General features: G+C 35.6%; 1 protein-coding gene across 1 annotated transcript in view; it reads right to left on the reverse strand.

Moving 5' to 3' along the window:
• Window positions 1-16,227, reverse strand: part of LOC114661422 (uncharacterized) — a 251,958-nt gene that overhangs the window by 14,515 nt on the left and 221,216 nt on the right. Inside the window, exons 84-92 of the mRNA XM_051934334.1 lie at window positions 15,686-15,809; window positions 13,605-13,817; window positions 13,010-13,180; window positions 12,402-12,548; window positions 11,060-11,109; window positions 7,647-7,767; window positions 6,508-6,593; window positions 2,704-2,830; window positions 1,635-1,825 (exon numbers count right to left, since the gene is read on the reverse strand). Of these exons, the coding sequence (XP_051790294.1) occupies window positions 1,635-1,825; window positions 2,704-2,830; window positions 6,508-6,593; window positions 7,647-7,767; window positions 11,060-11,109; window positions 12,402-12,548; window positions 13,010-13,180; window positions 13,605-13,817; window positions 15,686-15,809 (1,230 nt within the window). The remainder of the gene's footprint in view (window positions 1-1,634; window positions 1,826-2,703; window positions 2,831-6,507; window positions 6,594-7,646; window positions 7,768-11,059; window positions 11,110-12,401; window positions 12,549-13,009; window positions 13,181-13,604; window positions 13,818-15,685; window positions 15,810-16,227) is intronic.

Raw genomic sequence — 16,227 nt, forward strand, 5'->3', positions numbered from 1 at the left:
GTCAGCTAGAATTTCAGCTTCATTGGCCATTGTTCACGTGAAGTATGAGAGTGTTTGTAATATGAGAAGTTTCAGTCAGCGGTCTTGTATTGTTATCAGTCTCATAAGTCAATTTTCTGATGGTGCTATCAAATTTCGTAAAATTCATTATACAGTAACTGTGGTAAGTGTGCATTGTACACGTATAGTCTGAGCACTAAATGTGCTAATGCAGTTTAAGCTCATATATGACTGCCGACTCTAGCATGCACTGTGAGTAGTCACTTGACCAAAATTTCTAAAAATTGCAAAAAATTAAATTTCGATGCATGCAGGCAAAGCAACACAACAAGCACTATGGAAAGCAAATGTCATATGTCCGATATGTCTGTTTTTACCAATTTTTAAGAATTGGAAGAAATGAGCAATTGTTGTGGTTGGTGATGGGGACTGGTGTCTACTGGCCCATTGCTGAATTCAGAGTGATTGTTAGCTAATCATGAGTGTGTACCTTGCTTTTGTTAAAATAAAAAACACAACAGTTACAAGTGAAGAAGGAATATTAATACATTCATTCTATGTACTCTTTTCATTGGGTTGCAAGGAGCTAGAGCATCGAGCACAAGACAGGAATGATTCCTAGATGGCAGCACACTTATTCACACGCCTAGACTTTCTTATGCTGGGACAGTGTAGAGTCACCAGTCATCCTGACCTGCAGATCTTGGGATGGGAGAAGAAAACCAAAAAAATATGGAGAACAAAATGCATGCAGATAAGGGGAGAACATGCAAACTACAAATGATTATGACTTGGATTAAACAGTATTTAAATTTAATTAATTGTCATTATTAGACATATATAGGTACCATTTAGCTTGCTGAATCATTGTTGCTACAACTGAAGTCAATACAAAAAAAAGAACATATTAAACAATATCACAGCCTGGGATATACAAAGATTTCTTCACTGACATCTGAGTCCCATGCTTAAGCAGATATGAAGATGAATGATCCACAGTAAAACACAGCTTGATACGTCTGATGTGATGAACATGCTGTTACTGCTTTTGCTTTAATAAAATGGGAAGCAAAAATTCGGCCCCCAGGCAATGATCACCTGAGTGAAGCTCAATGTTTATTTTTTACCATCCAATGATGTCTGCCTCACCTGCAACACTTCAAACTGAAATAATGCAAGGTGCTTATTTTTCCACAGGAAGCAAAAATTGAACAGAAAATATGCAAAAAAAAAAAAAAAAACCAAACTAAAAACTAAATAATGCTAGACTTTGTCCTTTGCATACTGGTAAGCTTTACCCCAATCTATAAAGCAGGCAAAAGATACAGTTGTCCTCTCAATATGGGTTTTGCAGTTAACATTGACTCACTATTTAAATACAAAAAACAAACATAAATAAATAAGTAAAACTGCTAGACAATTGTTTGTTACTTGTGTCTTTTTTAAGCAATGCTTAGAAATGACAGTAGTCTTTTAATAAAAAGTCAGAGGAACATACAACTGTATTTATCATTATTTTATTTTTTAGTCTTTCCAGATTTCATTCACTTTTATCACACTGGGCACCTTGATAACAACAGGATATCTTTATTTGCTTACAGACAAATTGAATATGTTAAAAATAAAATTCGTACCCGTATGTTGTGTTGCCATTCAAAAGTACAGTTTGGATGGATGAAGCCTGGTCTGGAGTCAGCGTACTACAGTTTTTAAAGTACTCCAAGATACTACAGTCAGAGTTTTCAATGTAAGTTCCATTTAAAGTACAAACCATATTGTTAAGCACAGATAGATTTTCACTACTGATGTTAGTGCTTTTTATACCCTGAGAAAAAGAGAGGGAAGTCAGTTAGCTTGGAGCATACACATAAGAATTTCTAATAATCATATACATCTGTATTCCTTACAACAGTTTTGTACGGAAATGAACACAAGTGTTAATGAGGTATTCAGGATAATTTCAAAACAAATAAATACAATACTGCATTTAGTACCACTTTGAGTAGAGTAAGTAAGATCAATAAAATAAATCAAGACATAACAGAATATCAAAGACGAGCGCAAGGAGAGATGTGAGTAAAAATGACAGGAAACAAGAAAGTGAAAATTAACATTCTCAAACCCACTCATCCTAATTGAGGATCATGGAGGTTTCAAGCATGGCTTGGTAGTGTCATGTACATGGAAGTAAACAGCCACGGACAGTGCACCACTCTGTAACAAGGACAGTATCAGTCATTCTAAATTAAAATGAGGTCCAATGTTTGTTGGAGTTCTTTTCAGTATCTAGAGGTCATTTGTTTTTTTATCACATCCTGCCACAACTAAGACAACATCTGTTGTATCTAACTGAGACTTGCACTAATGAAGACATAAGAATCATCTGAGAGAAAAGCAACTTATTTTGGTTTTGATTTAATAATAAAAAATCTTGATGTTTCCCTAAAAAGCCATTCACAACTGTTAAAAGAAAGCTTAAGAAATAATAAAATTACCACTTTGGTTAACTAAGTAATTTAAATTTATTTTGAGGTTATTACTATAATTATTATTTGATAATTATTGTGTGCATTTACACTGCCGCATTATTGTATATCTTTAGGGTTACACAATATAATTGATGGCTGTTTTTAGGAGTGACAGTTTCTGTCATCTGTAGGGTGTACTGTTTGCTTTATATAAATACATGCTTGTTTTACTTACCAGACATTGTTTAGCTGATTTCAAGAGAATCTTTGCTTGTTTTAGTGTACCAGTACTTTCCAGTAGAGTTGCATTTCCAATTTGTTTAAAATAGGCAGTACAGTTTGTATCAGTGATTTTAGAATATCTAAAAACAAAAAAAAAGTTGTAACTGCATAACTTGTAGGAAAGTTTCAACAAAACTTTACCAATAAAACATTTGCTTTGCAGGAAAGGTAGTGGGTCTTTGGCTTGCTGATCTGCTTAGGTGCTAGTCACTGTGAAATTAGTAAACTTTTGCGTATGGCAGGGGTCTTAAGTTTTGCATTGCAGCTAGACTGACAAAAAGCTTCTTCCTGGTCCCTTTAAATAGAGACCTTTGCTTAACAGGCTTTCTTGTTTACTTACTGCTATTAAAAAAAAACAAAAACAACAACCCTCTTCCAGTGTGATTTACAGTGTTTCAGACAGTAGCGTGTTTGGTGTGGAAGTTTTGGTAGGGGTGGAACAATCCTTAGAAGCTCATCATTAAAGGAGCTAGTGAAGAGGGTGTTGTGTAAGTGTGTGTGTGTGTGTGTGAGAGAGAGGATGAACATTTAAAGAGTAGAACGTACAAGACCTGCTTCTCTACTTAAATCTACTGGGTTGGGTATGGGTACCACTGGCAAGTCTTGTAAAGGTCCTAGCTTGTAGCACATCATGGAGTTTGGGAAAGTGAACATAGACAGTCTTGTTTCTGAACACAAGTGAGTAGTGTGAGGCAGAGAGGGCAGTGTGAATGTGCTAGCAGTGCTAGGCGTGTGCGATATACATCGTTTACGATTATATCTTAATTGCTGTTTTAACGATGTGCGAGATTAAATGATCTAGTATGTAACTCGCTTTGCAAAAAAAAGAAAGTTCATTCACTAATACAACGGTATAGACCACTGCGCGTGCGCAAAGCGAGTTGCGTAGGCGTGCACGTCCAGCAAGCCGCAAGTTAGCATCGCTCCCTGCCCCAAAATGAGTGAACAAACAGCGCCAGATGATAAAACAGCCTCGCTATCTACGTCGTCAGAGTTAAATGCCAGACATGGTTCATTCTCACTCGAATGGCAGTGGTTTGGTTTTGAAAAGACTGACGTTGCTCAAAAGACGGCAATCTGCAAACTATGTGGTAATCGGTTGCCGTTAAAGACAGCTCGACAACTAACTTGTTTCACCATTTGCGAACTAACCACCACACAGAATACGAAGAATACGAAAAGCTTAAGGAGTCAACTGTTCAGCACAAGTCTAAAGTAACCAAGGTACAAGCACAAAAACACACTCGGCAAACTTTAGCGGACTCATTCTGCAAAAAAAGTGCCTTGCGACAAGAAAAGCAACAGATGGCATGACATAACAAACGCCGTCACCAATTATATCGCAAAAGATATGATGCGAATTCAAGTGGTTGAGAGAGATGGTTTTAAACAACATTTGAAATACACACTGCCTGGCCGAAAATATTTCAGTCAAACAGCTCTGCCTAAGTTGTAGCCTATGATTCGTGTCGGCAAACTCTGACGCATAAACTGCAAAAGGTTTCACATTTTGCCACAACAACGGATTTATGGTCAAGCCGAACATCCGAGCCGAACCTTTCTCTAACGGTGCATTTCATTGACGAAAACTGGCAACTGCAAAGCTTCTGTTTGCAAACATCCTACTTCCCACAAGATCACACTGGCGACATCATTGCGCAAAGTCTGAAAGATGCGCTGGCATCATGGTCACTGCGAGAAGACCGCAAGGTTTGCATGACAACAGACAGAGGGGCTAACGTTGTCAGTGCACTACGGATTAATAACTGGAAGAGGCTACCTTGTTTTGGGCATAGGCTTCATATTGCGATTGGTGAGTAATTTGGGGTTCCTCTATAAAATGAAGTTTAGGTTAAATTGATCTTATTTATTATGACGTTTAAAAATACAAAAATACCTGATAAGCAAAGTTATAGGTGACAAAAATATAATTCAATATAATTTCAAATAATACATTACATTATCTTGGAATTACCGTTATCATCAAAGTCCCAGAAAATATCGAGATATTTTTTTTTTCCAATATCGCACACCCCTAAGCAGTGCACATACAGTAACAGGAAAAGATAATCAGAGCTGCATGTAACGAGTTACGGAAGTGGAAATGGAGAGCAAACAAAGAAGGAGACATATTCCAGTAAAACTCACATGAGGTGTCAAGGAACAGACACTGCATTTTGCAATTTATTAGGCTACCAACACCAGTGATGATAAAATGTCAGTCAAATAATACCATAAAAGATCACTTAAAATTAAGTTCTAACAATATGTTTATCAACGTACTGCATGACAAAACATTGGTGGCTATACTGTATGACAAAATAAAGGATATTATTAATATATATCTCAACATCAGATGCTCAACACAATGCAAAAACACAGATGAATATTCAAATAAATTTCTAATTTTTGTTCATTAGGCAAAGTGCTAAATTGTATATAATTAATCAACATGATACAGGATAATGACTATGACTAATCCAAAATAGTGAGATGTACAAGTTCATGCACATTTTAAATCGTGTCACAAATAAAGGGCTCTAGACTTCAAGCCCCAAGAGGAAACTGAAAGGTTGAGGATGAATTTCTGCATATCTGAGAAAAGGTCTGGTGGGAACACTGCAGGGATGACGGGACTGCCCATGCAACACAGAAATAGTACAGACACAAAGGAAACTTCACATATTCCAAAAATAAATATTTTTCTAGATAAGAAATTGCATTGAGCATACCCTGAGAAATTATGCTATAAACATTTTAACAATAAATTATTGAGGTGAATTTAGTACTTGTTTCAATTTTGACACAATAATTAATTTAGTTTTAATTTTATTCAATTTTTCTTAATTTTCTTATTTATTGTATTGTGTATTTACCTTATTTATTTATATATTTTTGCACAATCCTGGAGTAGGCTAGCTTTTTCATTTCACTGCATGTTGTACCTATGTAACTGTGTGTGTGACTAATAAAAATCTTGACTCATCTGCTGGGGTATGTGGAGTTCCATATTTCACTGGCACAATTTGGGGATGCTACTGAGATCTGAGGAATGCCTTGAATTGCTTTAGTCAGGCCTTGTATTTCAAGATCTTATAAAATTGTTCAAATCACTTATACTAGCAGAAGTCTTAATTTTAACAGCTTAATTACTATCAGCCATTCATACCATTATTACCTCTCTTAAAGGAAACAGGACCAAACAGAAGAGAGAGAATACAGTTCTATTGTCCCATGAATACAAATTTACCGTGATCTATGCACCATTCATTCACCCATTGTCTGAAGCTACCTTACTCGGTTACAGGGAGCTGAAGCTCTAATGCAGCCTTAATGTATACAAGGCAAGGCCCATCATGGATAAGATGCCAGTATACTCTATGAATTTCACTAATGCGTGGTCAGTTTATAGCTGCAAATAAATATAATAGCATGTCTTTGAACTAAAATGCAGGCATTAGGACATTTTTGACACCTTAGATTTGGGGACATATACAAGGAGAAGAAATCTTAGTAAATGTCATGTTCTGTGGGCCTCCAGAACCAACAGACTATCCACATACTGTAAATGGACACAAAACAGTCCAAGAAGTCTACAATGAAAACCTGCAGCGACTATCTTTTTTCACGATAGAAAACTGTCACACTTATTTAAAGCATACAAGCCAAAACTGAATAAGAAATTGTAAAAATGTTTACTTGCACATTTTAAGCATTTTAACCGTACATTTTTATATAAAGGAGCTAATCTACTCACTGATAATACAGAAGAACTTCTGGAGGATAACTTGAAAAGTTCTGGAGTGTTGTTTGATTATTTAGGTAATAAGCCATTGAGGTCAGCTAAAAGAAAGAAATATTGTAATGTGAAAACAGTTTTACTTCTTTACATTAAGACAAACCTTCTGTCCGCATAATGTGTGTTTTAGTATGACTACTGTAACAACAAAACTGGGTTTGATATTGAACATTAGGGAATGTTTATTATATGAAAAAAACATTGCAAGTATCACATGTTCTTATAAGAATATATAATTTACATATATTGGAATATAATCATTTTTTGATCAATTTAATAAAAACAATTATTCTGACACAATTCCTGGATTTAAATATAGTTTGTGGTTTTCTAAAATAAAAATGATCATCAAGCTTAAACATTCTAAAAAAAAGCTAAATTACATTTTTAATACTTGAGTAGAAAATTGTGTGGAGTGTGCTGTAAAAGAGAGGGTTTGTAAGATACAGAAAAATCTAAATAGTTTCATTTTTTAAAATTGAGTTACTTTCTACATTAATAAATTGACATTAGGTTGCCCACTGGAAGGATGGGGCCAAATGCCACAGTATGGACCTCCATTTAAGAGCACAAGAAAAAAACCTGGATAGAATAGTACAGAGACAAAGAGAGAACAGGTCATGAGATGGACCCATAATGGAGTGAAAGTGGAGGCCACACTCCTTATTTGTGTGCCATAAGGCAGGGCAGGCTTGTTATTTCCTGATAACTGACCTAAACAGAATACTCTTCTACACTGATGATCCCATATATTACAGACAAAGGATATAGAGATTGCATTGCAGTCAGTACTGCACAGTGGGGGAGAAAGAAAGTTCTGGAAACTGAGAGACTTGGAGAGTGCAATGAGAAAGCAAACTAGCTACTTCTTCCTTTTCTAGAAAGGGACCTCAGATGAATTTTTTTCTTTCTTTTCTATGGAATTTATTTTGTTTTTTGGTTAATCCCCTTTTTATGTCTCCCTTTTCAGTTGCCTTCATTTAATTCAAGTATGGGACAAGAATTAAACCAATGATAAAAAATCTCACAATATTTTAAAAAATACTTTTAAAGATGCTACCACAAGTAAATAAACCTTTACACTTTTATTCTCTTACCTGTTGTTCTACAAGGGTTACATTTTTCCCTTTATATGCTTTAATAATTTCAATGATGTCATTAGAGGAAAGATTTTTCACTGAAGCTCCACTATATCCTTGTAGTACGAAAGATGAAAGACTAGAGAAAGTAAAAGGAAAAAAACAACTTTCATAAACCCCTTAGATTTTATTGAGTTTTCCTATGACTGTGCTATTGATTAATGACATAATACCATAACCACACAAATACAGAAAATTCACTTGTTAAATAGCAGCTGTTGACAGGTAAATACCTATTATTACTAGTACTATTATAAAGCAAAGACTGGGGGAAAATAAACCCCAGAGTCCAGGCATTAAGGAAAATGGTTGCAGATTTAGGTCAGGTGTCTATCCAGTCCTGTCACAGTAAGTGTTTGCTGAAATGGAAAGTAATATAATGAAGGGCATTGGCTACATTTACTGAATGGAGGACATATGCCTGTAACACACTGTGAGCTGAAAGCAACTGATTAAACAGTTCACGATTTGTTTACATGAACTGCTATTGCAGATTGTCATAGAAAATTGGGATTATCTAAGGAAGAGTTAAAGTAACTGATTATGCTACAGGGAAAGGGGAGGATAAACTTAGCAGAAAGAAGGAGCAAACATCATTAAAACAAGTGTAACTGAAGAAAGAGGAAGTGACTGGGGACTACAGAGGAAGGAACACGCTTTTATTTTAGACATATGCCACACATCCCCTACCAAGTTATCTTTTGCTTGGATTGCACTTCCATGCTTATTAATCTGAATAACCTGTTAATACATTTCCACCCTATTGAAGTTAAAAAGTTACTACGTGTCTGTTATTATTTACTACAGTTCTGACAGGAAACATTTTACTTTTTTCCACCTAGTAAGATGGAACTCGAATAATGCACATTATACTAAACACACAATTTTATCTTTAAAAGATGATAATGATATACTAATATAACAACTCAGCATTATAAATCTTAAAACTACCTGCCAGTTGTGTATGAAAAACAACACTAAGCAATATCTAACTGATTTTGTTTTTACCTCTTTTTTAAAATTGAAACTTTGTCAAATATCTGTATGGCTATTGTGGTTATTTCTATTGTTGTAATGATAGGTATAATGATGTTTAGAGACTATAGGTGAGTGGCCATCTTCCTCGAGCAGTGGCCTGCACTTTTTGTTGATTCCATAGTGCAAAATGTAAGGTGCACTGGGAGATAAACTCAAATCTAATGAAACATGGAGTTGGAAACACTCCGCTAAAAAATCTCATTTCAAGAGTTTTGGTGAGAATCAAGTTTAGCACCAACACACAAGTCAGTATCAAGCAAAAATAGGTGAGTAATGTGAAGTAAAAAAGTTAAGCTTTATACTTGTGTTTGGTGAAATGGCCATGATTAGCAGTGTTATGTTAGAAGAAAGGGCATTTTTATACAAATAAATATTTTTTTTTGGTAAAGTAGAAGTGATTGGAACACCTCACTGTCATACATAATTTCAGAGTTGCATTGATTAGGTTTCTATTATTATAGAAGTGTGAGTTGCAATAGAATTATTGAAGTGCGGTATGGCACCCATGAGTCACTCCTTAATTAGCATCTGAACCTTAAAGTGCAAAACTGTTATTTTCAAAAGTCTTGCTGCATGTTTGTAAGAGATGTTTTTAGATTTATTAATAATCACTGAATAGTACTCCATCCAGCAATCTGTTTTATAATCTTGCTTTGATGCAGTAAGGTGCACCAACAAAAGAAATTAAACTAATTAAATAAGATGTAGCTACCAGACCTGGCTTGAGTAGGTAATTCCCAAACCATTCAAACTGGAAAGGTTTTCTTACTTTGCAGTGTCTGGTAGGAAGCAGCTTGCAAAGCACTGTAATATCAGACTAGTAGCTATGCAATATTAGTTCACATCAACATTACATTAAAGGAGAAACATATAAAAATCATAAGAGCAGTTCTTTTCCTAACATAATGTAGTCATTCTTTGCTCCTTGCCACCACCAGCGTGCATGAAAGCATGCCCTGTTAAATCAAACCAACATTTATATGTAACATCAACTGTGGCACAATAGGAAAGACACTTTTCTTACTGCTATAGACATCAGTGTTCAGAGCCCCAGCCGGCGCCAGTGTCCGGTGTCTGCACCTTTTCATTTGTGTCTGTGTTTAATATAGTCACATTCTATTTTCTGATATCATTTTAGTACTAGGGTGCTGTACCGTGTTAGCCATTATGGATGTAGTGAGAAGTTAAGAAAAATGACACCTTTTATTGGCTTAATAGAAAGATTACAATATGAAAGCTTTTGATGCAACTCCGACCCCTTCTTCAGGCAAGATGTACTAATATACATACTGTGATATTCAGCCCGAACACCACCAGACAGAGACCACTTCTTTATAAAAAAGCACACGTTTATTTCTTCCTAACACAGTCCCACACAGCACACAGTGCTTCCCAGCACTAAACACCTTTAACACGGGCCTCTTCCCCAATGTCCTTGGACCGCCTTTCCTTTCTCCACGGGAGCTTCGTCCTGCTCCCACTCCAGACTCTAGCTCCCCGACTGTAGGAAGGCGGCCCCTTTTATGTTCACCCGCACGTGCTCGATGACGCTCTTCCAGCAGCACTTCCTGGTGTGGCGGAAGTGTTGCTCTTGCACCTGGAAGCACTCCGGGTGCCCCTGGAAGGCTCTTCTTCCATCTTCCCGGGTGTGGCAGAAGTGAATGTTTCCCGAGCTCCATGAGGCTCAGGGCGCCCCCTGGCAGTGGCCACGGGCCCCAACGGGCTTGAGCCTTCTTGCTCCTCTCATGTGGTCCTCTCCAGATCCACGGTGGTTGCCCCCTCGTGGCCCGGAGGACGTAAATGCCACCTCCCGGTCCTTCCAGGCGTCCCGGCTGGGTCTGTCCCCCAGCCTCCTGTGACAATACTAGTATATTTTTAAAAGACCAAGCATTCCTGATTGTTTGGAACAGGATCTCTTTGAATTTAAAATAGGTGGTTTCAGTTTATTTTTGAATACTAAAATAACGTATAACTGTAGTAGCCCACTTTTTGTGTCATGGTGAGGAGCTCAACAACATGAGGAAAAACGTCTATTAGGACTGCTTCTCCACATTAGTTGATTTGGGTATGTATATTGAGTTAGGATGCCGATTTGAAAGAAGTTCCAGGGGCATGTGTCTGTTTCAACTGGAATAGGAAGGGCTGGAGATTCTCCAGGGATAGGTGGAGACTGTGGAGATGATTGAATAACCTGATCTGTTCAACGCAGTGGTTATTGATGTGAAATAATCATACTTGAAATGATCTCCTGGGTTACATGTCCGCGATAATGAGATATAAGACAACAAACACTTGAATGATATACAAAAAATACCAAAACCAGTAAAACTTACCTCTGATAATTCTTGGTGCTAATCATAACATTGTAATAAAATAAGGCAGCCTGAAAAAGAGAGTTGATGAGGGTATGAGCAAATTGTACTGCTGTATATCATATGGTTCACATTGCATTGTTTTTAATAGGTTTACTTTATATAGCTGCAGAAAATAAAATGGTAATAACAAGAACACTGCAAGAAATGAAATCTAAGCAAGTGAAAAGTATTTATATTGTGACATTAGATCTTATTTTCCTTATTCAGAATTATTGACATATCAAATAAGTTGTATTTATGATTTAGCTTAATTTAAGAAATCTTGTCAAGTACATTTTGCTTATCCCATTGACAGATTTATTTGCTAAATAAAAGTAAAACATATGCATTTTTTGCAGTGAACTGAAATGAAGAAACCAAATTTTCTTGTCATGCACTTTATTGCTTCCATGTAAACCAGTGTTTCCCAAACTCAGGCCTGGTGAACCCCTGTGGCTGCAGATTTTTGTTCCAACCAGCTTCTGTTTTTAATTGAACTCCTGGGCTAATTAAGTGAACTAATATTTCCCAAGTTCTGTGTTTAGGGAACAATATAGAAATTAGAAAACTAAGTTTGCTAAAAAAAAAAAATAAAAAAAAAAAAATTAAAATGTACCAAGCAGTTATATAGGAATAATGTATTTTTTTTTCTTTTTAACAGTATTTTCATCTTGATTTTCATTCTACTTTTCTAGGTCTTCTAATTGTTTAATTAATCCATTATTTACTCATTAGTGGGTCGGTTGCTAAAGTACTTGCAGCCTTTGATTATTTAGTGTTGTTTGCCTGCGTGTCTGCTCTGCTCATTTTAAATTGTCATTATTAAGATACAACAAAGGGGGAAAAACTGCACAGAGAAAGGGCAAAGTATAATGAAATCAACAAAAGAGAGTTAAGCATTTAAATCGATAGCAAAAGCAGAAATATTTCTAAATTTCTTATAAATGTAAAAATCATGCTGCTATGCTTTTCTGAATGTCGAATAAAAGAAAAAAAAACAAACCAGCTAATTAAATGAGATCAGTGCTATCAGGTGTTGTCACTGATTAGGAATCCGGTTGGAACAAAAACCTGCAGCCACAGGGGTTCACCAGGACCGAGTTTGGGAAACACTGATGTAAACAATCAGAAAACTGCAGCCATCTTTAATTTAAAAGCAAAATGTTTTTCTGTTTTCATTAAGATAAGAAGCAGGTTTTTCCTCACACACGTAGCATATAACAAAATGTTAGATCAAACATCTGTATTAAGACTGAATCAGTGAAAACAAAGACATAGTGAAGAATTTTAAGGTATTAGTTCTTTACAAGTAATAACATACCTGCTCAGGTGTCCAGTTTTTCTGATTGAGGCTTTGAAGATCAATGTTGCTTCCAGTAAAAAACAGTGAAGAAACTGGGATTAAGCTGGCCAAATTAGCAGGAACATTTTGCAGTACTACATTTGGGGATGGGTTGGCAGCAATGATCTGCAAGACAGAGGATTCTGTTATGACACTTCACTGTATGGAAAATATGTTCTTGTAATCCCTTCTGATATATCAAACGGTAAAAACCATCCCTCCACCCAGCAGTCTGTATTTTCCAGAACTTTTTTCGCTTATATGTCATATCACTAGGTCAAATGACAAGGTTTTTGTTATCCTTTTGCCTCCCTTTTTTATCGTTCAATTACTCCAACTGCCCATTTTAACAGACTTTAATGTTGCCCTTTAATCCTTCACTAGGTTAATGTCTAGAAATTCACAGACTTATGGCATCTGAAAGTCCCCCACCTTTTAAGTAATTATGAAATATGTTCTATAGTATATTAGTTAGTGGTATTTTATTGTGCCCTAAAAAGTCATTTTTATGCGACAGAGGCAAACAGAGAAAACAGAATTTAATTGGATCTTTTAAAGAAGCATGTTATAGTGTGTACTTTACTCACCTTATTAACAAACAACTGCTGAAGGACCTCTGGTGCGAGCAACAGGTTTTGTACAAAAGTTGTATTTTGTATGGCACCAAGGACAGCTGCTGAGTTAATATTCTGAATTGCAGATGTTGTTAGCCCTTGTGTTAAAGTTCCAAGTGCTATCAGTTGTCTGTCAGAATTAACCTATAAATACAAATGCTAGGTAATTTAGAAGCATGAAATTACATTTTAATAATATTTATATTTGACGGATAAGTTAGATAGAGGTAACCTAAGTGGAAAAAGTGTCCCAAAACCCTGAAGATAAGCTTGTTTGCCATTATAAATGTAATGTGATGAGGCTGTCCAATGAGATAAGGGTCACAATGGGGTCATGGAAGTACCACAGTGAGACAGTAACACACTATAGTTAATGAAACTACCAGATGAAAAATAAATCTGAATGTAACTGTTGTTTAAACAGATCTGTGAAAGGCATACAAGTTAACCGAAGTTCATTTATTTCAAAATGAAAATTTTCACCGCTGTAAATTTGTGGCTTTTTACCAAATGCACTGCAGAAGTTGCAATTAAAAATAAGTAAACTCTTTTAGAAAGGAAGCAATACCTGGTAGCCACTTGAAAGTAGTTTCTGAATTACTTCCTTGGCTTGCTCTTGATTCCAGTTAGGCACTTGACTCAAGATGCTGACTGACTGAAGTATGACACTTGGGTCTGTTTGTAAAATTTGAGTGACAGTTAGGTCAGAGCTCTGCGTCCCCAAAAATGCGATAACATCCGCAGTGATGTTTGGAGTGTTTCCAGCCATAGATGACAAAAACTGAAAGAAAAAATGTATATCAGAAGAGGAGGTTATTTTTTGCAGTTACTCATTTATAATTTACCTGGATTGAACTGTTGTCCATAGTTTAACTACATATTTTATAGATCTTTGCAATGAACACCAAGATCCATCAGGTACTGTAGTGGTATAGTGTAAAGCACTGCTACTTGACTGCTCCAGTTTGAATCCTGACCTGGTCATAATTTTTGTGGAACTTTCACATGTTTATCCATATAAATTTACTTTGTATTCTCTAGGTATTCTCCTACTTACTAAAGATGTGTGATTTTAGTTTGATTGCTGACTGAATCGAGTTTGATTACGTGTGAGACTCTGTCTTGCCTTGTGCTAGTAATAAACAGTAATTGCCAACACCCAACTGACCAGGTACAAGGAAAAAACTGGGTTGAGGAAAGGAATGGAAATTTGTCTACATATGTATGCTATTTTCATAGATGACCTTGCCTCTGTACTATATGATTTCCTGTGAGAGAAAAACTTGATTCTCATATTGTTAAGAATTTTTGTTAGATTTTATACAAATAATTAATTCTGAATACGTTGATTGAGTGCAAATCGAGAGAAAGACAGAATTTGCATAAGCAGCAGATGGCCAGTTTTGTTAAATAAACAAAGCTATCCACACTGATGCCTACCAGATCAAGATGAGATACTTCTGTAGTGTTGACCAAATTGCATCTGGCAAGTATGTTAAAGATACTCTTTTTACTAAATATCTTTCATTGCTACTTTGTATGTGAATTTTGACCTTGGAATCAAATGACATGGTAATGTCTACTTTATTGGGTACAAGATTTAACAACATTAATGGGACGTGGATTGTGTGCTGTATAAAGTGGAAAAGAGAAAACAGTTCTATGGAGAGCGGTTAAAAATGGAAGAGAGAGTAAAGTTAGGACACCAAGGTTGGAATTCTGAAATAATATACACAGTCACCTTCATCTTTCAGCTTTTTTTAATTTTAACTTCTGTTCCTAGGGTTTTAATTCATAGAATGGATGCTCTGTGGCACTATTCACCTCCTCTTAAGTTTTCTAAATTGTTAGGGTGAGTCCCCAATGCTTCAACTGCAAAGTGGAAAACTAAACTACTCTCTGCCACTTTGGTCAAATTAGTAGTTTTAGTCGTATTTAGACATTAATTCTTTTTATCTGTTAAATCTATTCCATACTCTAAAACAAACTGATAAACATAATGTGATGCTCAGGTAATAAAAATAACATTCTTACCACTAACAATACACTAAGCAAGTGTTTATGTTCATGAATTTAAGTTTTCATCATCACTGTAGCTTATTTTCTGTAACAGTTATGATAAACTTTGATGTACTTGGCGATGTAACACATGTGCCCACTGATGGAGTTGAATATTATCCCAGGTTGTCCACTATGCTGTACCTGGCATTGCTATACTGGAATAAGTGGGCTCATTAAACTAATACATGGATGAACAAATGTTGCTGTGTTTTTAATATACATATATATATATAACAAAATGGTTGCCTTAAAAAGTATTACGAAAACAGAGATTCAAATGGTTATTTTGACTGTTCTTATAAATTTTGAATTGTGCCGTTTATCCCTTGAGAACTATAGTAATAAGTAATGAATAAAAACTCAAATATTTTGTCATGATTCGCATAATGACAGAGGTTTTTATTTCTCATTTTATAGTATTCAATAAAAGGTTTAGGAATCACCAAGTCAACTCTAACAATCCAGCATGTTAACTAAGATTCTGTATAGATTTTTGAAACAAGAAGCATTTCTTATATGAGTCAACATTAAGGGCCCTAACAAAGTTATCACTATACAGTAAAAGAAGTATTAGTTCTGGTTTCTTACCTGTGTGAACAGTGTAGTATTGCAGATGTCAATGAATTTTGCAGACAAAAATGCAACATTGTTCAAATTCACTGATGACAGGAAACTATTAATTGGTGCATAACAAAGAAGAGCATCTGGTAGCCTAAAAACAGGACATCATTGTAATATAATGTTGCAGTTGTCTACAGCTAGCACAGTGTATATTGTAGTGCAACAAGCTAACAACATGGGACATGGATTACAGTATTTTCTAAACATTTTAAGGCAGTTTACCATATTTTATTGATGTGCATATCTTAGTTGGAGCACAAAAACATTAAAGTAGGTATAAGCAGCTTAAAACACCTTTTCTATCAAATCTTACTTTTCTGAGTTTGTTCTAAATATACTGTAGTATAGTTAATTATCTTTGTATTTATGATCAACCTGCTTGTGGTAATATTATATATGAGAGACACTGAACATGGTGACATGCTTTCTGTAAAATGGATGCAGGTTGATATTTTCATGTGCATTTAATATAAGGGAATTTAAAGGTTAGCTGATTGCATAGGATAGAA

Source organism: Erpetoichthys calabaricus, chromosome 11, assembly GCF_900747795.2.
Source record: "Erpetoichthys calabaricus chromosome 11, fErpCal1.3, whole genome shotgun sequence".
Classification (NCBI taxonomy): Eukaryota; Metazoa; Chordata; class Cladistia; order Polypteriformes; family Polypteridae; genus Erpetoichthys; species Erpetoichthys calabaricus.